The sequence below is a fragment of the Bemisia tabaci genome, chromosome 10 (genome assembly GCF_918797505.1).
Source record: "Bemisia tabaci chromosome 10, PGI_BMITA_v3".
In the NCBI taxonomy this organism is placed as follows: domain Eukaryota; kingdom Metazoa; phylum Arthropoda; class Insecta; order Hemiptera; family Aleyrodidae; genus Bemisia; species Bemisia tabaci.
Genome location: NC_092802.1, coordinates 31,963,124 through 31,986,183, shown reverse-complemented (window position 1 = coordinate 31,986,183; position 23,060 = coordinate 31,963,124). Strand labels below are relative to the sequence as shown.

Here is a 23,060-nt window from a genome sequence, read left to right as displayed (position 1 = left end):
ATGCTTACAGAGAGCAATGGCCCTACAATTGTGCAAATAGACAAGAATAGGAACTCTGGCGTTAAAATAGTTGCATACCTCATTGATCTTAGAGTCCCTCGTCCCCTGAGTATTGAGCGATTCTGGGGTAAACTATGAGAACGAATTCTCGTTCGCGACTTTGAACACTTTCAGTTTATCAACTTATCAATCAGTTTATCAATCATAGGAAAATAAAAACAGAGGATGGAGTTAAATTAACATGTGTTGTTCAATACCCCGGATGACGTCGGGTTAGCATCTTTTTTTTCGGTGTGAGGTGGAAATGTTTTCTATTGTAATATTCTATAACCAAAGTACGTATCTGGGCATCACAGAGATCGCAGACCTCGAAGAGAATGAAATATTAAGGATGAATTTAAAAGGCGGAAGGTATAAGAAGTCTGATAAGGAGCCACGAGATTTTTGATACCACTTCGTTGAAATGATTAGCGATAAAATTTGGTAGAGAAGAACATAAAAGTAGAAACATACAAAAAAAAAGAAGAAAAAATTATCATTGACGGTAATCGAGCTCATAAGAACTGATTGAGGTGTATGCACATGCACAAGACAGGCGATCACTCCATGCAAAGTGTTTGCGAACTTGCCAGATTATTGGCTGTTCTAATTTCTTTAGAAAGAATACCGCTAAAAATTGTGATTTTGGCCGCACAATATGTCACATCTATCTCCGACGTTGACAAATTGTGCATATACTATATCGCTTTATATTGAAAAAAAAATCATAATAGAACTACTGCCTTCTGGCAATCTGCTATCAAGGGAACAAAAGTCTTGTTTGAAATAGTAAAGCCTGGAGCATCGTGCCTAAAATGAGTCTGATAAAGAAGGTCAGCGTTGACAAATTGTGCGACGAAACGTAGATATTTTATATGAGTTTATATGGTGAATATCGCTAATTTTTCAGCATTATCTGGCAAGAATGGGGTCCAGTATCCGCGCTCCAAAACGGGTGGATATGGGGGTTATTCCACCGTATTAATCTTATCCATTGTCATTTTTTAATTGTCCAAGTATAAATAAGCGTAGAACTGATAGCGGAAAAGATACATGGCCGAAACGATAAAATTGAGGAAGACGTTATGTAATATCTAAATTTTTACTGAAAATGAGTCTCTAATGAGGTCTAAGGTACTTTTGTCGTATCCTACTTACATTGGCGGATCTAGCAAATTGGCAACATTGTTTTTTCTCAGTTAAAACCTATAGAAATGTATCGATTCTTGGAGGAGCTAGGTACTCCGACAATAATCGATTTTTTAGCATAGGTTTAAATGGAGGAAATCTGATGTTGCCTTAGTTGCTGCATCCCCATTTGCTTGCTTATTTTGCATAAAATCAGGACGATTACAGATTAAAGTTGCAGGAGTTGCCTTCAAGTCCAGCTTAAAAAAAGTAGGATCTAAACACCCTTCATAGAATGCCGGACGTAGATTTTACGCCGTAGGAAATTTCATGCAATTACTCTCTACAAAATATATTTGGTTCCTTGACGTTGAAAGTTTTTAAATGCTGTCAATTTGTTTATATTAAATTGGTTTTAAATTTAAATAACAGTATGAAATAATCAGAAAATAATTCTAGCATCGTGGAAATGTTATACCAAACTGTTGTTGGTTACATAGCTATGTAATCGATACGTCAATGAAGTATGTTGATACTTCTAAATTTAATATAAATATTGACACTTTTCACACAAGTTTTTCTTCAGAGTTTATTATATTAACATTTTGTGATGTGGGAGTTTTCTCACAGTCGAAAGCCAAGGATACCGGAATCGATTTACTTATTTTTTTTAGTTTCACAAAAAATTTGACCGAAAATTGTGCATCTTCGTCCCTTGCTGCAGAAAAACTTTAATACTCTTCATAAAATGTTCCATCGAGAAATTCTCTCTAATTCTAACTCAAGTTTCACGAGGAGAATCGTCTTTTTTTCGTCGCTAAACTGCGACCGAAAATAAAAGAAATAGTTGCGCAATCTTTGCAACACCTAATGGTCCTCAACAAGTTTTGAATTCTAACTCTCAAAATTACTTCTAAGTTGAAATATCCACGCGCTGAATCATTCCAACTTTTCTCGTGCAATTAGCATCAAGCGTGGCATCATAATCCGTAGCTACACGTTCCACTTGACTCGCAAGACAAGCACGTTGCCAAGGAGCTAAGGGTAGGTAGTTAGGTACTGGCTTCGTGTAGTAGCCGCAGAAAAATGACTTTCCACATCATCCTCTTGACTTGAAATTGTCGAGTTCTTTTCAAAATTTTACAATCAAGATAGAACCTGAAATCTTCAACAATAAGTGTCCGATTATTTGAGTCTGCGGTTCCGAGTGATTTCATTCACGTGTCTTCATTAAGACTCGCGTATTGTTGTGATCAGAGTGTTTACAAAACATTCTCATCACTCCTTCAATTATTTATTTGCGACTTAGAGCGACTCGTGCAAATTAATCTAGGTGCAATGAAGAAAAAACTGAATATTTAAATTTTGGGAAGAGGGGTAAGTATTTTTTAATTCAATCATACGAGAGGAAAAAACGAAAAGGTACCTAAAAATTCCACCTGAATCATTTCATTCCTGAAGAAAGAGAGAGAGAGAGGAGGGGGGGAGGAGAAAAAATATTCTGGAATTGTAAGTGGAAAAAAAGTTATGGATAACGTCATTGAGGTGCATTCACTTAAAACCTCATGAAATTGTGGGACGTATCATATCATTTCACACGGTCAACCAACCCTGCTCGTATTACAACTGGATTGCATTTTGCAAAAATGAATCAAGAGCATTGCCATGTTGCTAAGATTGTGCAACTCCGCCTTTAGAAATAAAGCACTGTAATCATGGAAATACATGGAATTTACACGGTAATTTGTGTCTTAAATTTACTGTTTTTCACGTGTTAAATAGAAAACTTTTATAGATGATCAGGTTTTTCTCCCAGGACAAAAGGAGTTGCACAATCCAGGAACATTGCAATGCTTTTGGTTACTTTTTGCAAAATGCAATCCAACCATGGAAGTAAAAATATCATCACGCTTTCCTCCAGACACTTACACGTGCTCCCTTCCTTTTGGTGACCCATCACTTTTCTCGACCATGATCTACACAAAAATTCAATGGATTTTTGCTTTGCGTCCTCTAACGTTCCTGAAAAACTGTCCAAACAAACATTAATGTAACATTTGTTCAAAAATGATTGAAAAATGATGTTAACCAAGTATTCATTCTCTTTTGTTGCAGATGGCATCATCTAGGATAGCTATATTGTTGGTTTTCACTGTATCCAGCATCCACGCAGCAATCATCCCCAGTGTGCCAGAGTACTTAGAACAGGTAAAACTCATGACTTTGTTCTTAAAAAAAAAATACTCTTCCGGAATATAGACGTTCACAGCCTGCAATGTTAATAAAACGCCACAGATATCTACTCAAAATCTGATTTGATTAGATTCATTACACTGGAATAAAAACACATTGGATCTAGAGTCCAGACTCTTGTAAACATTGACAAGAAAAAATACTCTTGATTCAATCGGATTTTTGCTTGAATCAAAACGAAATCCGCTTAAATTAAGAGGCTTGGTTCTTGATTTAAGCTAGATTCTGATTGAATCAAGAGTGCTTTTTCTTGTAGACGTTTTTAAGAGTCTGGACTCTACATCCAATGTGTTTTTTTTTCCAGTGTAAGGTTTTTATTAGCTCGGCATTGTTGAATTTTCCTTATGAAGCTCTTCGCGTGGTGATCATTTGAATTTGCACTGAATAAAAATGTCTTGATTTAAGTACAAATAACATTGAATTTGCCGTCAAGAAGAAAACTCCCGTGAATCAAGTAGAAAGGTATACTTATATCAAGGGAATTCGCTTACGTCAAGGAGACAAGGAGAAATCTGTTCGATTCAAGGAATATTATTTCTGCTTCAAGCGGAATTTTTTTTGATGGCCACACCGAGGAAAAAGTGAAGTTACTTCAACATTCTAGATGTAAAAAAAGTGTGCGAGAACTTACAAAATGCTGAATTACCCGCTAGAACCGTCGCTTTAGTGATGCCAATATGTAAATCTAACAGCTGTGGCGGATAATTCAGACTTTTATAAGTTCTCACACAATTTTTTTACAGCCAGGATGTTAAATCAAATCCCCCTTTTTTTTCAAAGCATAATTCAATTCATTTTTTTTCTCCTTGAAAAGTTATGCAAAAAATATGTATTCCTTTTTTTCCATCCGTGTAAATCCGCAAGTGATAATTATTTGATGATGCCTGTAATTCAGCGAAATATTGCTCTCGTTTTACAATATGTTGCAATTTCCGCTCGATCATTCACATCCTCTTTCTTTTCGGATCGAAAAAGGCTTTCCGCCGACACCTGTTGATAAGAACGTATCGCAGGTTCATATCCTGACCTCATTCGATTCAAAGAAGGGGCATCAATCGTGTTGTGCTAATTAAACATCTCTTTGGCACCGGTGTTGATCAAGCCCACACATTCAATGAATGTGTTTTACTCGACAAGCTTTGAAATCATCATGCGGCTTTGTGACAAGTGCAATTGAATTGGTCATTCTCTAAAGGCTCAAGCACTTCGGAAATTGAATCGTTGACAATTGGGCCGAGTTTAAAGGAACGGGATGCATCACGTCGCGTTCTAGAAATGATGAGTCGGGAGTAATTTTGAATTCAACCAGTTGTAAATTTTCTTCTGTCAAATATCTGAACTTGAAAACATGTTTCCGGCGTGAAAATTGTCGTTAAACTTCTTCTTTGCCATTGAGTCCTTACGGAGGAATAAAAATTCAAGCCTCGTTTTCCCCTACTTTTTTTCGTTTCAAATTTTAAATTTAGAGCCTCTGACATGAATACGATCAGATTATAAATTTGGCACTCACAATTGATGAATTTGAAAAGCAGTCGAAGCTGTTACTTAATTTTGAAAATTTACATTGAAAAACTTACACTTATTTTGTGTCAAAACAATAACATATAGTGGAAACAATATATCAATATAAATTTAATACAGTATTTTTAATAATTTTGACATATATTTTTGATAGCTTAATACAATTTTTCAAAATTAAGACTATAGAGTGCGCTAATGGCATATTGATTGTTCTGAGCTTTGAGATTCAGAACAAGTCGATTGAAAAAGTTTTACCTTTTTTCCCGTACGTTCATTGGCGCTTGAGAATTTTTGAAAATGACCAATTTTAGTGACCTATTGGAAACTTAAAAAAAGCCAAATTCTAAAGTACAAAAATCCAAGGGAAAAATTAGCTAAGCGGTGATAATAAAAATACTGGACGGTAGAAAAACCTTCGACACGTTACCTCTTGATAACATTTTCACACGTTTCTATCAATCCGAACATTGAACCAAATGAATCAAAGTTCACAGGGGTTTGAGCTACGTTAACAGAAACTGGGTTTTTCAGAACATAAAATATTATCAATCAATAATCCAGCGTTACCGGATTTTATGAAAAAATGCTGGAGTTTTCATGATACCTGCAGGAAACACGTGAATAATTATTTCTCAACGGCAACGCTGACTGTCGTATAATTAGCCTGGAGATAAAGGCCTTTAATCAGGCCATGTTTCGGGTATTTCAGTATTGAATTGGAGGCGTGCGTGGCATAGACGACCCCTATTCAAAAGGGAAATGAATCTCATTTTATCCTGTTTCAAAATATTGTATTTATAACCGGGTTTTAAAGTCACAATAAGGCCGATGAGGGATAAAAACCATCACTTTGATGAGGAGCGTGCCTTACGCGTAGTACCGAGTAAACTTACTATAGTGGTGTGGCGCGCTTTGCGATATATCGATTGATCGACCATTTAAACCATGGGAAAGTATCGATAAACAGGGTGTTCGCAGCGAACACCTTCATAATCGATTATTTACCACACCTTCAAATGGGGAAATATCGATAGATCGCAAAGCATGACACACCACTGAAACACACTGATCTCATCCGCACGCGTCACTGTGAGAGTGTGGAGCGAATCATATTCTAGGCGCCACAAAATCGAGTTTTGAAACGAGGATTTTTGCCGTCGATATTTAGTGAGATGAGTGGGCAACAAAAATTACAAGATTCGTCCCAATGTTGTCAAATTTTCGTTAGTGATAATAATATCTGTAAACCCAAGTAGCAGTGATCGCGATAAGTTGCGATTGGATCGAAGAATGGATCGCGATTCGATCGGCGTCGATGTATTGCGATACGTATTATCGGCTAAAAATGGCGATCCATCGCAATATTATCGAAAACAATGTGATAAATTGAAATAAAATTTCGATTGTATCCAACGCGACTTCATAGGGATAAAATTGCGACAAGGTAGAGGATCATCGCTCAAATGTTGATGATTCTAGCGATTGTATCGTACAAAAATCGCAACTTAATTTCAAGTATTGCGATTCAATATATATCCGTTTAAAATGCTACTTGGGAAGAGCGAACCAAAACCTGGTGTGAAACTATTTACACAAAGCGTTGGTGCGAGTGAAATTACGTTCCGATCGAAAGATGTTCGATATTACCTAGGAGAATATTAATGTGGATTTTTAATGACTTTTTAATTTTTTCTGCATTCAAGTTCAAGCATGGGAAACAGAGCCGTAAATAAAGCTTCTAAAATTACATTTATCTGGACCCAGCCACGGGCTGATTATTGAAATTAATAGACAATGTGATAAGCAAAGCAGACAAAGAGAGATAGGATCTATCCTATTGGTTTCAGCGGATGATTGCAATGTGCAAAATAGAGTAAATAATAGACCAACTATCGGCGGCCCATGAGAGACCCTATAGTTAGTCCATTATTTTCCCTCTTTGTACACAACATCACACGTTTTAACCAATAGAATCGTTCCACTTTCCCTTTGCCTTCTTCGTCTAGGTTTTGTCTATCGATTTAAATAATCAGCTCGTAAATCCGGAAAGAAAAGCTAGGGTTGATAGGGCTTTAGACTAATCCCAATATCAAATCCTTAAAGACTGCGAAAATCAGGCAGGGCATATTGTCCCCCGAGCAGGAAGAAAAAAATTCTTTATGTCTCCTTTACAAGGCAAGATTTCTAGACGACACAATAGACGCGAACCCTCTAATAGGTAACTATTGTTGCAAGGAGTATGCTCTCGGCCTACCTAAATAATTGAAGGCGAAACGGCAATGTGCGTAACTTCCATCGTCCATTCGCTCCTTAAATTTCAGTTAGAAACGCCTCTGAATCTTTCCTTATAACTCCAGTTCAGTATACATTGACTGAAATTATAATTAGCTGTGCTCTTGTAGTGTTCTTTCGGCGCAACGTGACCTCGGTGCTCAGCGTTTAGAGCTCGGTCAAGGGTCACCATGATTGTGCGGCGCGGCCGACGATGACTTGATAGTGATAATGAGGTGACGTCACGAAAAAGGTTAATCGCCGACAATGGGCCATTTACTTGTGACCCGACCGATCGGAAGGTGTTCCCCATCATCGAACTGATGGATGGATTATAACTACTGCTGACTGAGCCTGAGAGTGTCAGTTTTTGATACCGAACGCTTGTCAATACAAGATGATTTTATAATTTAATGCACACATTGTCATAGCCCTCCTAGCACTCCCCTCTGCTTACACTGAAAAAAAAATATCGGTGTATTTACTAAGAAAAGGGTAAAATTACCAAGAATTCAGGGTTCTGTTTGAGCCCATTTTTTTCTTGGTAAAATTACCATTTATGGAATTGGTAATTTTACCGAGACGAGAAATCTCGGTCAAATTATTGACTTTCTCGGTAATTTTACTGGACCCCGGTGAAAGCGCCAATATTTTTTATCGACTGTGGTAGAATTACCGAGATAAAATGGCAAAGTTACCGGGAATTGATTATCAATAAAAGTGGTATTCTTACCTGAGAAAAACAGTAAAAATACCGGTTTTTAGGTAAGCTTACCAGTCTGTGTTGGTAAAATTACCAAAAATTGGTAAAAAAAGTGAGATGGTAAAGGTACCAACGGACCTTGGTAAAAACGCCGAGAATTTTTTTTCAGTGTAGGGCCGCGACGCCAGGCAAAGGCCACTCCGTTTGCGAGCTGCTCATTGAAATTGATAGACAAAGCGATAGACAAAAGACACACAAGAAAATGGAGGGGTTCTATCGGTGGAAATTAGCGGTTGCGATGGACAAAGGGGACAAGTGATAGATTAACTTACGGCAACTCACAAGAGACCCTATTGTTAATCCATCGTATTCTTCCCAGTCTATAAGAGCCACCCATTTCAATCCATATACGATGGCTTCATTTGCCCTATGTCCTCTTTGTCTGTTGATTTATCTATCGATTTCTATATAATTAGCTTGCTGAGCGACTTGCACATAAAGGCTGGTCTCAGTTTTTTTCGTTTATTCTATTGAATTAAGGTAGTTCCTGGAGTTTGTTATTAATTTGTTGCAAACTTCTAATCTAAGAAATATACGCAATGTCTATGCACTATAAATAAGATTGAGTATACGTTTGAGTCTTCTAATAAATCTTCTTCGTTTTTGTTTCAGAACTCTTTGCCACTGTTTGCAAGACTGGGAGAGAAAGAAGATGACTTTGGTGAGCGGGGCGGTTTGAGACGCCGAGACTGGGTCAAAGTTTCCGTGACTACACCTCAGTTCATCAGGGTGCCCATGGGTGCCCGCGTTGAACTCCACTGTGATGTCATGGGGAGCCCCCCTCCAAGTGTACAATGGAATCGAGGCCTTCAAACTCTCCAAGAGGTCAGTCCCCAATGTTCAAAAGTCAGTTTCTACCAGGAGAAAATATACGACTGATGAAACTCAGAAACATTCTTAACTCAATTTTTTCGGAAATGGGGGATGGTTCTTTTCTGATGAACTCGGTCCATTTACAGGTCGTACTTTCAAACCCTAGATCAGGGTTGCAATTTTTCATGAAAAATAAAATCTTGAAATTTCATGTGAAATATTTCGTGAAATTTCAGAGAAATATGAAGAATTTTGAAAAATATTTTTCAAAATTAAGTGCAAAATTAAGAGAGAGGCGATTGATTTTTGCCTTTTGATGTTTCTTAGTCCGTGTTGCATGCCAAGCCCCTGTAAAGATGCTTCAAATTTTTCATATGTTTCACAACTCTGTGAAATTTCATGAAATGATTCACGGAAATTTTCAATATTTCATATTTTTCATTTCACATATATAAGGCTCCACTTATTGCAGGAGGCTGCCACTATTCATAGAATTGTATTCATAGTCGTCCCCCAAACAGCTCCTTTCCATATATTATAGGGATGCCCCCTGACCCTATGAGATAGACAGGATTGTTCACTATCCGGGTGACACGAAATTTCTGAAATCAAAGTATGAAACCCGATGAAAGTTCCAACCTTAGAATAATCCTTAAGTTGAACATCGCTTTAAATGACAATCGCAGAGCCGTGTAGGATACCCATTCAAGCTCTGGAGAAGCTCTCAATTTCCTCGTCGAACGAAGTTATTCTAGGCCGGAGGATTCCGTCATTATGTTGAACAAGTTCTCGGAAATCTGTCTCTGAGCCGGGTGGATTCTCCGAGGCAACAGATTCCCCGTGAATCGGAAATAGACGCGGGGAGCACATGTCCGGGTTCCTTGGAATTCGACCCTTGAGCCATGCCGCCTAACAAGCGGTATTCCAGCAATTTGAAGGAGTTCCTTAACGCGATACACCCACGCAGAGGGCACGGAATGGCTCGGCCATGCTGCCGACTCTCACCGTAAATGAGGCGGATCTTTGAATGAGGAAACTCGTCGGCGAGGAATTTGGCAACGTGCGGTTTTCGTAATCGCGGATTGGCTCAATTAGATGCTACGGTGTAAAGAGGACATTCGGCGTTGCAATGTTGCTCCTTTAAACGTTGTTTTCTAGCAGCGTTGACTGTAAAAAAATAGGTCAAAAAACTAGTAAACTTCAAAACAGAAGAAGCTCTAATAAACAGTGAAAATAACCGAGTCAGGGGACCCTTTCTGTTCTTCGTACGTTAAAATGTCAAATTGTATTTTTAAAATTTTTCACTCACTTATTATTGCAAATTTTAACACAAATTTTACATTATTACACATAATGTCAGTTTTTTATGTTACATTTTCACTTCATTATATTATATGGCATGAATATGAGTGATTTTAAGAATTCCTTAAAATTTTGAAACCAACTTTTCTTCATAACTTTTTATAACTTAAATGTATTTTGACATGAACAGAAAAGGTTTCCCATCTCTTAAATGTTTACACATGTTTTACGTTCTTTTAAAGTCAAACTTTGTCAGTGAATACCACTAGAGTATACCTAAGATAATGCTAAAGTTCAGAACTTCAAAAATTTCTGGACTATAATGGCCGCACTGTTCAATTTTTAATAGTGTACACGGAGAAAAAAACCTCGTGTGTGGGACCCGAAGTTTAGGTCATATGGATCTCTGAAGTTTTCGGATTGAGCATCTGAACACTTTTGGTCTAGCTGTCGAGGTTCAGATCACACATCTGAAACTTCAGTTCTTACATCTGAAATACTTCAGATGTGAGAACCGAAGTTTTTCGGATGTGAGAACCGAAATTTTTTGGATGTGAAAACCGAAGTACTTCGGATGTAAGAACTGAAGTTTCAGATGTGTGATCCAAACCTCAGCAGCTGGACCTAAGTGTTCCGATGCTCAATCCAAGAACTTCAGCTAGAGATCCATATGTCCTAAACTTCGGGTCACACGCACGAAGTTTTTTTTCGCAGTGTATGTATTCAGGTTCTCCGCTTGTTTTGTATTGTAATACAAGTTCGGTGTTCCACTATTTATTTACAATTTGACGGCGACTCCAGGGCGCGAACGTAAATAAAACCGAAGTGTCGGCGCGATAATGAAATGAGTGACCCAAACGAATAGGGCACTCATTGATCGGAAGTTATCATTCGGGGGAAGCGTGTTCGTTCAATGAACACGAGCTCCGTCTGGCGCTTAGATGAGTATCTCGAATTTTAAGACGCACTTGTTAGCGCCACCCACTTGAAAGGTTTCTGATCTAACCATTTCGAGCGTCGGAAAAGCCTTCGACTCCGGACTTTTGACCTGAGGGTTTCCTCCCGGGCGTTTTCGGTCAAGGAGGGTCATTCTGACGCCATATTCGGTTGGAAAGTGAAAAGATGCAAATGGGTCTCCAAAGTGACGGGTCGCAAGCGAATCGAGGGATATTGTAAGAGCCCACGTTAACGTAGGCGTGCCTCGGTCATTTCGTCAGGGAGGCCTATCCCCCTTACCATCGGAGGATGTTGGATACTCCCCAGTCCAGAGGGGGGCCCAGAAGCTCCCCCCAGAAAATGTTTGACGTTTTAAATCTATTTGAATACTTTTTGAGGTTTCCATGAGGTAGATTTCCCATCAGTTTTTGCGGACAAATTACGTTCACTGGAAAAAAAGCACACACACATTGGATCTAGAGTCCAGACTCTTAAAAACGTCGACAAGAAAACATACTCTTGATTCAATCAGATTTAAGCTTAAATCAAGAACCAAGCCTCTTAATTTGAGCGGATTTCCTTTTGATTTAACCTTAAATCTGATTGAATCAAGAGTCCTTTTTCTTGTCAATGTTTTCAAGAGTCTGGACTCTAGATCCAATGTGTTATTTTCCAGTGTTCATTTCTTACTCTCAGCAAAGAATACTTTCGAATTGTTGCATTCAGTAGATCCGAATTTTTTTTTTCATTCTGAGATTTCCACGGCGCAAATTTCTCATCAATTGTCATCAATTTCTGCAGAATAATTACTTTTATTTCTTTTTTTTACTTTAAGCACAACATACTGTCGAATTGTTGCATTCAATACACCTGGAATTTTTTTGAAAGTTTGCCTCTATTTGGACGCATTTTGAGGTTTCCATGATATGTTGAGATGCGTAAGGATTTAAAACACGAGAATTATATTTTGACACAAAATCGATTTTTCCTTTGTGCTGCATTCGATTTAAGTCTCCACCTTAAGAAACATTTTTTCTGACTCCCTCAGATCTCTCCATGTTAAATCACAGCTACATCACAATTTTTTAAAAAAATTTATTGTTACCATTATACTCATATTTTAATGATTTTTCTGATTGCAGCAAGGATTTGAAGAAAGCAATGACATTGGTGGAACAGGCGTGGCCAAGGTACGATCGAAGCTGGTCATCGATTGTGTCCTGCCCCACCACCAAAGCATGCAGTACACGTGCAAAGGAATTTCTGGCTCTCAAGCTGTCATCTCGAACCCCATTACTCTCTTAGTCCAAGGTATATTTCTTTCCGATCTTGAAAAAATCATGCATCATTAGGTTATGAAAAGCCTTACACTCTCTAAAATTAAATTGACGCAAATTTGGCAACGTTTAAAAGGTCATACAGTTTTTTTTCTTCGCTCGGTAGAACAGGAGCCCCTTCAATCAGTAGATAGGCAACATACACAACACTCCGATGCAGCACTAATTGAATCGGTCATTAACTTAAGCGCCAGATATGAAAATACAAGAAAAATAATCGAAACTGCATTAAACAATCCGTTTTAAATCGCAGATTAATTTAATGTCATCAATTAATTCATTGCAATAATATTTTAGAGCTCTGAGATTTAAAACGGGGCAATTAGGAAGGTGATTACCATTTTTCTCGTAGATCCATTTTTGGCGCTTAAGCCTTCTTGAGAATGACCGATTCAATTATTTTACTGGGTGATTGCAACTTATTACAACCTGTAGTACTTTGGATCTTGAACTGGCCTTACTCATCTATGTGTGTGTATTTTCAATTTATCACGCTGAATTTACTAACGGATGCTTCTGGTGTGTTCAGGTGGTAACTCGACCAGCCTGGGTTCAGAGCGCTGCCGTGCTGGCGGCATCAAAGTTCCGCGGATCAACTCGTGGAGCCCGATCATCATGGAAACGATGGGAACGAATATTGCCCTGCCCTGCTTCGCCGAAGGCAACCCAAGACCCACCGTCTACTGGCTCGACAAAAAGAACGAACCCATCGACGAATCTTCGGACTCTAGATTCAAAGTGAGTATCTTCAGAAGCTACGCAAGAAAAACTTTGAGTGGGAGGGCCCATTTATCCTTCACGAGGGTCTAACTGTCTTGGGGATTCAAACTTTTCGGAGGAGTGAGGAGAGTACTGGAAAAGAAAACACATTGGATCTAGAGTCCAGACTCTTAAAAACATCGACAAGAAAAAATACTCTTGATTCAATCGGATTTTTGCTTAAATCAAGAACCAAGCCTCTTAATTTGAGCGGATTTCCTTTTGATTTAAGCAAAAATCTGATTGAATCAAAAGTATTTTTTCTCGTGAATGTTTTCAAGAGTCTGGACTCTAGATACAATGTGTTTTTTTTCCAGTGAGGGGGCACCAGTGCAGCGTATGGGGGGGAGGAGGAGGCTGATGTCTCTCTTTAAACGCTTACGCGGTGGAAAAAGTTCAATTTATAGTGGTGTCAGACTTTTCCGGTTCAACTGACTGAGGATTTCAAAGAACCAAACCAAAATTTGGTTCCAACAAAAACCAACCGCTCATCACTTGCGCTTTAAGATACTTTATGAGCAGAAAAATAAGAAATAGATGGAAAAATATACAAAAATATGGGGAAAAAACACAAAATTAAAAATAAAAAAAATTAATAAAAATATGAGAAAGATACTACATCAGGGGAGACTGTGAAATATTGCTATGAAGTCCATACGCGTTCAAATGGTGTAGTAGAGCTAATATCCGCGATTTTCTCTGTTTTAGATGCTTGAGACTGGAGAACTGCTCATTACAAAACTGAACTGGGAAGATATGGGAGACTACAAATGCGTAGCTGAAAGTCCACAGGGCCACGAGACTGCTGAAACTTTCCTCTACCCAATGCTACAAGGTATGTACCTTAAAACTGAAGAACTACTTGAAGGGTACTTTTTTTATTTTTACGCTCAAAACATCGCCTGATCATTTATCAATATGCCTGATTTTTTATTTTTTTCAATTAGTTATTCTGTTATTTATTAAATTCCTTTAGAGTGAGACAAATAAAAGAAATGATAAAAAAAAATTTAAAAAGTGCATTAAGAATAGTCATTTTATGCGAGATCTACATTCATTCAATGGGTCATTGGTACCCATTTTTTTAAAAATTCATTCTTGAAAGTCCAAGGTGAACTAAGCTTTTATCTAAGAATTTTTTAATCTCTAAATGAAGCCACTAGCGACACCCGTTTTGAAAATGCCAAAAATGAGACCAGTTTCAAACGATATTTTTGACGGGTTCTAATGACGTACCCGCGCGGCGTGGGGACAGCGTTTTCTGCTACGTTCGCCTTGCTACGTTAACTCGACAGTCGGTTTTTGATTGATAAGAATTTCATTTGTTTAACTTTATGATAACTATAAACTTGTCGATGAACTTCCGGAGTTTTCCAGGGAAAGACATTCTACGCTGTGACCCGGTGAAAAATTCTTTGTCACTATCCCTACTGAAAGGATAAGGATAATCTCGACAAAAAAAAAAAACAAACTTAATAACATAGCTTTTGGGATTCAAACACAATTTATTTGCGAAGAGTACACTTTCGTACAAGGCTTGAGAAACTTAAATTATCTTAAACGACAGAATTTCATTTTATGGGTTTCACTATTAAAGAGCCAACCCGAAAATTTTCGTTTTTCATTTTCCTTTTTTCTCTTTTTCTCTCGTTTTATTTTATCTCTTCTTCTGTTTACTTTCATATGATTTATTCCTATTTCCCTTTTAATTTTTTGTTTTAGTTAAGAATACGAAGGCTGAAGCGCTTGAGTCCATCATGCAAGACTGAATAACTCGTTTCTCTGAGTTGACTTGAAGTCTTACGCCGTAAAGTCACTAGCACTGATTTTACGCCTTTTGCTCTAAATATCGGCGCCTCTTTGAGCCGATATAATTGGAGTCATTGCAATCGGGCCGTTGGAAAAAAATAAAAAAAACTGCTCAGGCATCATGCTCCAAAATCATCGATCTGCCGTAATGGAATATTTCATGACACGGATTCAGGAAAATCTCTCTTTTTTGAAACGTTCCTGAATCGTAAATTGACGATTAAAATAAAATATCGAACGAGAAAGACGTATCTGGAAAAATTCCGGGAAAGGAATTTACCCGGAGAGTTTTCTTCTTAAGAATGGAGATCGTCGTTGGTAAAGATACCTATACTGAGTCTGGTATCTTAACTGCAAGGATAAAATATTTATATTAAGTAAAATGCTCGGTTTTTATTGACAGGTTTCTAAAAACACGTTAAAGTCTTCTAGTAACATACTCGAGATAAAGATATTCTTCAGTCGTAATAAAAAATAATCTATCGTGCTTTCGATAATCTAGGATAAGATAAACGTATTGAAAATGTACTTACGATAAAAATTAATCGGAAATTTGAGTGTCTTTCGAGTGTAAATATGTATCACCAAAAAGGTAAATATTTACCTTTGGAGCTGAATGACGATCGCTAATTACATGCAACAGCTAGTGTCCATAGTTTTGCTGATATTTTTTAATTTCATCGTGTACACATTAAAAATTGATCGGTATTAAGCATTAAAGTACTTTCTGCTGCTCAGGAAGCCTCTCTCATCCCCCTCAATCAAAATAAACCATTGTTTATCATTCATTTTGAAAATAGGAACTACCTAGTTCAACCCCTAGAGCACCTACTGCACATAAAATCCAATGGCACAACTGTTATTTCTGAAATGAGCCAGAAATAGTGACGCTTCATCGCAAATGATATACATTTGTGGGCTTTGAATAACCATTCTTAAGCTTCGGAGAGAGGTGAATTGAGATGCAAAAAATTTTAAGGAATTCAATAATTCTAAAGAACATGTTTTCAAAAACTTTTCAAAACAAAAGGAAGGGAATAAAATATAACATAATATATCATCCTTTCATTTCCTTTATTCGAATTATTGACCATATGGAGCGCATGTAGTGTTGTGTCACAATTGGCAATATTCTCAACATACGCGTGACACTCATTGTCAGCTAGAACTTGACATACTTGATCTTCAAGAAGAGATGCCCGTCAAGTTCTGACGAAACTCTTCGACTGATTGATTGGACGGATTTCTGCCAAAAGGAACTATGCGCATCATGACGTGAGCCCTGTTATACATTTATTCTTATGGGACGCAGGGCTCATGTCTTAATGCACATAGTTCCGTTTGATAGAGATACGTCCGATTAAGGGAGGGATTTAAGAGCGAAGTACCTATCTTCGTTCTTATCACTCCATGCGGCTAGTCCACTTACATCTTCAATAATCCGTTTCTTCCTTTTGAACTGAGTGCACTTTTGCGGTGTCCTTCAGTTGTCATAAATTAGCGCATGGATATTAAATGCATCGATTATACAGGGTTATCTAGGGATAAACGACCCGACCGCAGGAGCCGAAACACCCCCATACCCCCTCTTTCAATTGAAATTTCTATTTTGTTTCGATGATTGATTAATTCAGGGCATAAAAGTAAAGGAAAGTACAAACTTTCATGAGATTTGGTACACAACCGTTGCCAAAATTCAGGAAAAAACACTTACTTTCCGAACTTTTGGTGGGGCCGTAGCTCCGACTGGGGGAGCTTTTGGAAAAAAAAACTTTATACAAGAAGGGTCTTATTTTGACCCGTAGAACACGCTCCTGCAGTCTGGCCGTTTAACCCTGCATCACCCTGTGTATAACCTCATCGCGAAGTCTTAAATGTATGCATTTCTTTTTACTACATTGAATAGATGACTGCATGGAACAGAACTTTCCTTAGGATACTGCAGAAGATCTTTAACTTGGGGTTCCCTTTTGCTGAATGTAGACGATTTTTCGGTTTCCATAGAGATAATGAGACACGCGTGATGGAAAGTTTTAAACCATTTAAGTAAGATATTTGATACTAAAATTAACATTTTTAGAATGTTTAAAAAATCTGATTACGTCATTTGTATTCTGACACTTAGTCTCGTATGGTCTCGGTCAGAAGATTTCCGAACTGAACGTGCGGTATTTTTTACGTAGAATTTTGAGTTAAAAACCAAATACTTCATATTTTGATAAATATATTGAGTGGCCCTGGCGTAAATTTCACGCAAAATTTCCTAATTTGTAGCACGCACTCGTTCTAGATTTTTTGTTTTTTGTAGTTCAGAAAATATTTTTTAGAAATAATTCAGAAAAATGCCAGAAAAGTATGACTCCCTTCCCTTGAAGTATTAAACTTCAACGTCTTGATCGACAGATCAAGAATCCTGTTCAAAATTGTGAACATTACTGTAAGAAGCAAACATGACTGCAGAGCACATAATGTGCATTCTGTTTTTTTTTTTTTTAAATTATTCTTTTGTATTCAGTTTTCTTTTACTATTTTTAGTTCTCTAATTTATTTATTTAATTTATTATTTAATTTATTACTTATTTAACTTAATATTAAGTAGTATTAGTTATAATCGATACGTTTGCAAGTTGGATGAAAAAATAAGGAGCGTGCATAATTCGACTCCAGGCATCACATTTGCGCCGATCAAATTAATTCTCGCATGTAGTAAGGCATAATCAGTTTTATAAGGAAACAAATCCCACGTTACCTAACACAAGGAGATCTTTCTACAAAAAGATTTTTTTAAAAAAAAAAATTCATAATTTAGTGTTAACGCATTTTTCAAAACTATCTTTAAAGATGGATTTTTTCTACTTTATGACGTTCAATTTTTGCTTTCGACGTAGAAATATTTCAACATTTCTTGAAAAGTCACACACACAAATTGAAATATTTTAATCAGCTTGTAAAATAACAATTTCCAGATATCAGAATAAGAATCAGAGTATGTGGAAACATTTTTATCCACTGACTCTATACTGAAAGTTATGGAGGACTCTTAAATCAATGTTTTCAAAACCCAGGGTAATCCAAAAGTCCTGTACCAATAGCACCACTTGTAACTCTTGTAACTTTAGAATGAACTGAGATGGGAGTTGGCATTTTGTGAGTACTCACAGGTCAAAAGAAACTACTCTTCGGAAACTACTACGGGACCCTTCAAAATTGTAGGGGGATCTTCCTGAAAAGAGGCAAAAACCCTGAGGTTTACAGGGATGGTACGGGACCCTTGGATCACCCTGTACGAGAGCGCAGAAAAAAATGAATGAGTTTCATCCAACTTGCATCGCGAAAAGATTTCACGCCTTCTCCACAATCAAATACTATAATTTATTATCCTTCATTCTCTCTCATCTCTTTAACTTATTTTGATTTGTATTATTAATTGATTAAGGCCTAATTTCCCCCTCTTGAATACTATCCCATATCATTTTAAGGTTCTTTCTTCTAATATTTTTTAAGTATTTTCTTTTGTACTGGTGATTTTATAGTGAGTAGTTGTAGCTGAATTCTCGAATAAATTTCCTTTGATTTTGTTTTTTAAACTATTCCTCTTATTTATTTTGATTAGTTCTCTCATACTTTGAGTTTTCATTATTTTTTTTACGTTTCGTTCATCGATTTGCTCCTATGATTTTTCACGAGAGGTATCATTTTATTTTTACCTTATTTATATCAATCTAAACTATGTGAGTAATTATTTCTAAATTAATCGTTTGCCACAGCGGGTTGGTTATTGAAATAGTTGGACAAAGCTGTAGACAAAGAGGAAAAAAAGAAAATCGAGCGATCCTATCTATAGAGGCGGGTGGTTGCAATATGTAAAGGAGATAAAGCAATAGATAAACTAATGGCAACCCACGAAAGACACCATTGTTCCATTCGTCTACTAGTTTTCTTGCATTTTTTTATAATTGGATCGCATTTAGCACAAAGAAACTAGAGCGATTACAGTGTTTTCAAAATCGTGCAACTTTTTAATTTCTTCTAAAAATACTTAATATGTGTGCGATTTTAAATTTACACAATTTTTTTCCTTTAAAATCAACAATTTGCTAGTGAAAACTATTTGCTATTCTGGGAGATTTTATAGATAATTACGAAGGAGCAACATTTTCACAACACTGTAATCGCGCTGGTTCCTTTTTGCTAAATGCGATCCAATTAATGATCACAATTCAAATGATTATTCGGGCTCACGTGCAGTGCTTTTGTCTTGCACCAATTTGAAATGCAGAACTCCCTAAAGTTGTTGATCTGGTCGGTGCGATCTATCGAACGCAACTTCGACAATGGAGATGTTGCACGTGTGAGGAATTTGCGATTTGACTGCTGATTCTTATGTAAAAGTTCGCGAAAAAGAAGATGGTGCCACTGGTTTTCTCTGAAATCAACCCCCAAGCTCAAAAAAAGCTCTCAACTTGAGGCCAAAATGGAGGGGATATCCCACGCTACCCTGAGAGTCCACCTCTACATCAAGACGAACTCTCCATGCAAAGATAAGGAGCAAATACATTAGCAGGGTTGCCGTGTTTTCAGTTTTGGAGTCCCGAAATAAAGTGGCAGCCCTGTCAATGTATTTGCTCCTTATCTGTGCATGGAGAGTTTGCCTTGATGTAGACGTGGACTCTCAGGATAACGTGGGATATCCCCGGCCATTTTGGCCTCAACTTGAGAGCTTTTTTTGAGCTTGGGAGTTGATTTCAGAGAAAACCAGTAGCATCATCGAGTTTCTCGCGAACTTTTACCTAAGAATCAACAGTCAAATCGCACATTCCTCACACTAGCAACATCTCCATTGCAGGACCCCATCCGCCTTCCCCATTCCCTTCCACCCCCATCACCCCTCTCCTCCCCCGCACGAACCGAGTGATGGAGTCGTCACGGGAAGTTGCTTCTTCCTGTTTCTCTTTCATTTACACAAATTTTACCCATGAGTTTCCATCAAACAGACTGAACGAAAAGTTCGCTTTCCGAAGGCCTGACGATTTTTACTTGAAATTGAAAGCGGGGGCTTATTATTTCTTACTGTTTAATTTGACATACATTTTCGTTTTCACGAGGGAGAATAACTTTATACCAAGGTTGCAAAATCGACTAAAACAATTCAAATTTTTACAGGAACATGACTGTGCGATGGAACTCTTGAATGTGTCAGAAATTCGCGATTTGAGGTGATTCGATGAACGCTGTATTTTGTGTGAGGACGACATGCGATATATCTCGTTGATTGGTTCCATCTTTTCAGCTACTCGTTATTATTCTCGAATTTTGAGATCGCAATTCTGATTTCAGGAGACTTGAGAATTTACTTGCAAATTTTGACCAAACAATTCAACGTAATATAGACGTGGTTTTTTTTTTAGAGAGAAAGTATCTGATTCGAGTGCAGTTCCGATATCAGTATCGAATGCGATATTTTTCCTCTAAAAAAATCACGCCTTTATTACGTTGAATTTGTTTGTCAAAATTGGTAAGTGAATTCTTTAGTCTCCTGAAATCAAAATTGCGATATCAAAATTCGAGAAAAATGACAAGTAGCTGACCCTGGTAAAAATTGGCAGTCGAATCTGTGTTCCAAAATACCATAGACGTACGGCCGGCTGTAAGATTTCCAATAGCTTCTATAGCCGGCTGCACAATTTTTTATAGCCTTTTATAGCCGATGGCGATGAAGCAACAGCCAGGCGATAAAGTGTATGCTAAACGTAACTAATTACGGATGCTAGGACTTAGTGAGTTTTTGGACCGCTACTCTCTTTTTGGGCCGTAGTATCTTGCTTTATTTTGCGAGGAAAGCTCTGTACTTTTGATGGATGCCTGCCATTCCTAATATATTAGAGCGCCTTCAATTGCATATGATACTGTGCAATTCCTCTGGTGTGAAATAGTTGCTTCAAGCGCCGCGCCGTATCACGCTGCGGCGCGGCAGGCGGGCAGCCAGCGCGGAACGCGCATTGGCGCCTACAAACCCAACAGGGATACCTCACGCGTTGAGCAATGCGTGAAGTATCCCTGTTAGGTTTGTAGGCGCCAGTGCGTCGCCGCTCCGCTTTGTGTTAGGCTCTAATATTTAATCTGGCGGAGTCAGCGTTATTCAACTCATGATTTTGAAATGTTTGCACATCCTGTATGGATTATCTTAATATTTAATTTGAAAAATAGAATGAAATTGTGAATCAACCACTGTACTAATTGCGAGGGGCGTTGGTTCATTTGAAAGGTGTTGTTCTCAATGCTTCGGGAAAACTATATAATTATTTTCTGGGGTTCGTCCCCGATTTTTAAATCCCTAAAAACTCATAAATTGGATGAGGGGAAGTGGGGGTTTTTGTTTTTTGTTTTTCGGAAAAGTTTTGTTGCTACGCATCTTACTGTACTGTTTGCTGTCTTTTTATCAGCTGTTTTCATTCAACAATCATCATTAAGTGAGGTTACTTCCAACACTCAACTGCCATCAACTTACATTTTTCTTTTCCCGCGTTTTTTTTTTTTTTTTTTTTTACGGTTTTTCATGATTGTTCCATCTTTTTCCTATTGCCAATTTTTCCTCATTAAGTCAATAACCTCCAAGTTTTTTTTCTCATTTAACTTTTCACGCTGTTTCTTTTCAATGTGTATAAATATGTTTATTATAATTTCCATTTTCATTTCATCCTTTTTCTTCTGATTTATTTTTTTTAATTTAAAAATTGAACTTTTCAGTTATGATTTTGTTAAAATAATAATAATTTTTTACTAATTTTAATTTTAAATTTAACAGTTGTTATGAGTGAAATTTTCAATGACCGAGGCGGTCGTCCTCCAAAACGTGGTCGCGTTTTCCAGAATTCTTTGCATGTTCGTTTAGTGAAGCAAGAACTTAACTCTGTTATTAGTATAGAAAATCAAAGTTTCATTTCTTCATTTCGGAAGTATAAAATTGATGATCAGAACTTTGATGAAAATTTTGTTACCAAATTTTCAGTCGGTTCAATGAATATAATTTGTCATTATTGTGATGCTCGCCATTTTCAGGGTGAAATGTCCAATGGTCATTTTAATAACTGATTCCAAAATGGCTTAATTTCTTTACCGAGTATTCGGACAAATACCGATTTGAAATCATTATTTTTATATTCTCCAAATTTCATAAAGCATATCAGAAATTATAATAGTGCTGTTGCTTTTGCCTCTTTCTCTGCAAATCGAATTGATATTCCGGGTGGTGGACCTTATTGCTTTAAAGTTCAAGGATCCATATATAGGTAAGTTTATTTAATATTTACCGTTACGTAACGTACTTTTTTCAGTTTCTCAGTCCGTCCCTCCCTCCTGCCCACCCCTTAACGCATCGGGAATGCAGCTGCATTCCGGATGCACACGAAGACTTGGGAAAAACCATTTTTATCAAACAAGTTAAGCTAGGAACATACACGGGTAATAAACACAACTGACTTATATGTGGAATAGTAAGATAACGAAACAAGAAAAAGATAACATACCAGCAAATACGGAAACCAGAAAGCAGACTGAACATGGAAAAAACGAAGAAGAAAAGCGGAAAAATTAGATGAAGTTAAAACAGGAGCAGAAAAAGAAGAAGAACCAGAAGGAACAGCTACTGAAGAAGAAAAAGAAGAAGCAAAAAAAGAAAAGACAAAAGGACGAAAGAAGAAGAGCAAAGTTGTAGGAAATATAGGAAGAAAAGCAGGACAGAAATGGCAAAAGAAGAATCAACAATTTAATCGAAAAAAAAGCAAAGTATTTAAAAATTAAAAAAAGATCTTCTTTAAAATTAGTTTGAAAACAAATGTAAAACCTAAAAAATAATTTTGTATGAAGATTAAAACAAAATTTTAGTTTAAAGTTTACTAAATAAAATTACAATTTTTGAAAACATTTGTTATATTTATTCTCTCAAAGAAATAATTAGACTCGATTCAAAGACAAAACAGAAAATTAAATGAAAATAAATAAATAAAAAAAAAAAAACATGTGAAAGTGAAAAGTGTACAGGAAAAATAAGGGGCTGCGAAGCAGCCCCATAAGCCCCTAGTTCTCGTTTAAATTGATGAAAAAAAATATGTATTAAAGGAAAATATAAC

General features: G+C 37.1%; 1 protein-coding gene across 5 annotated transcripts in view; it reads left to right on the top strand.

Moving 5' to 3' along the window:
* ImpL2 (Ecdysone-inducible gene L2) overlaps nt 1–23,060 on the top strand; it is an 85,836-nt gene that overhangs the window by 54,717 nt on the left and 8,059 nt on the right. For 4 of the 5 annotated variants that reach the window (XM_019053422.2, XM_019053419.2, XM_019053418.2 and 1 more), the window contains exons 2-7: nt 3,283–3,375; nt 8,588–8,800; nt 12,169–12,337; nt 12,893–13,101; nt 13,831–13,957; nt 14,845–18,518. In XM_019053422.2, the coding sequence (XP_018908967.1) occupies nt 3,283–3,375; nt 8,588–8,800; nt 12,169–12,337; nt 12,893–13,101; nt 13,831–13,957; nt 14,845–14,891 (858 nt within the window). In that variant the 3' untranslated portion in view covers nt 14,892–18,518. Of the gene's footprint in view, nt 1–3,282; nt 3,376–8,587; nt 8,801–12,168; nt 12,338–12,892; nt 13,102–13,830; nt 13,958–14,844; nt 18,519–23,060 lie in introns of those variants that run through there. The other variant, XM_019053423.2, reaches the window with a different exon arrangement.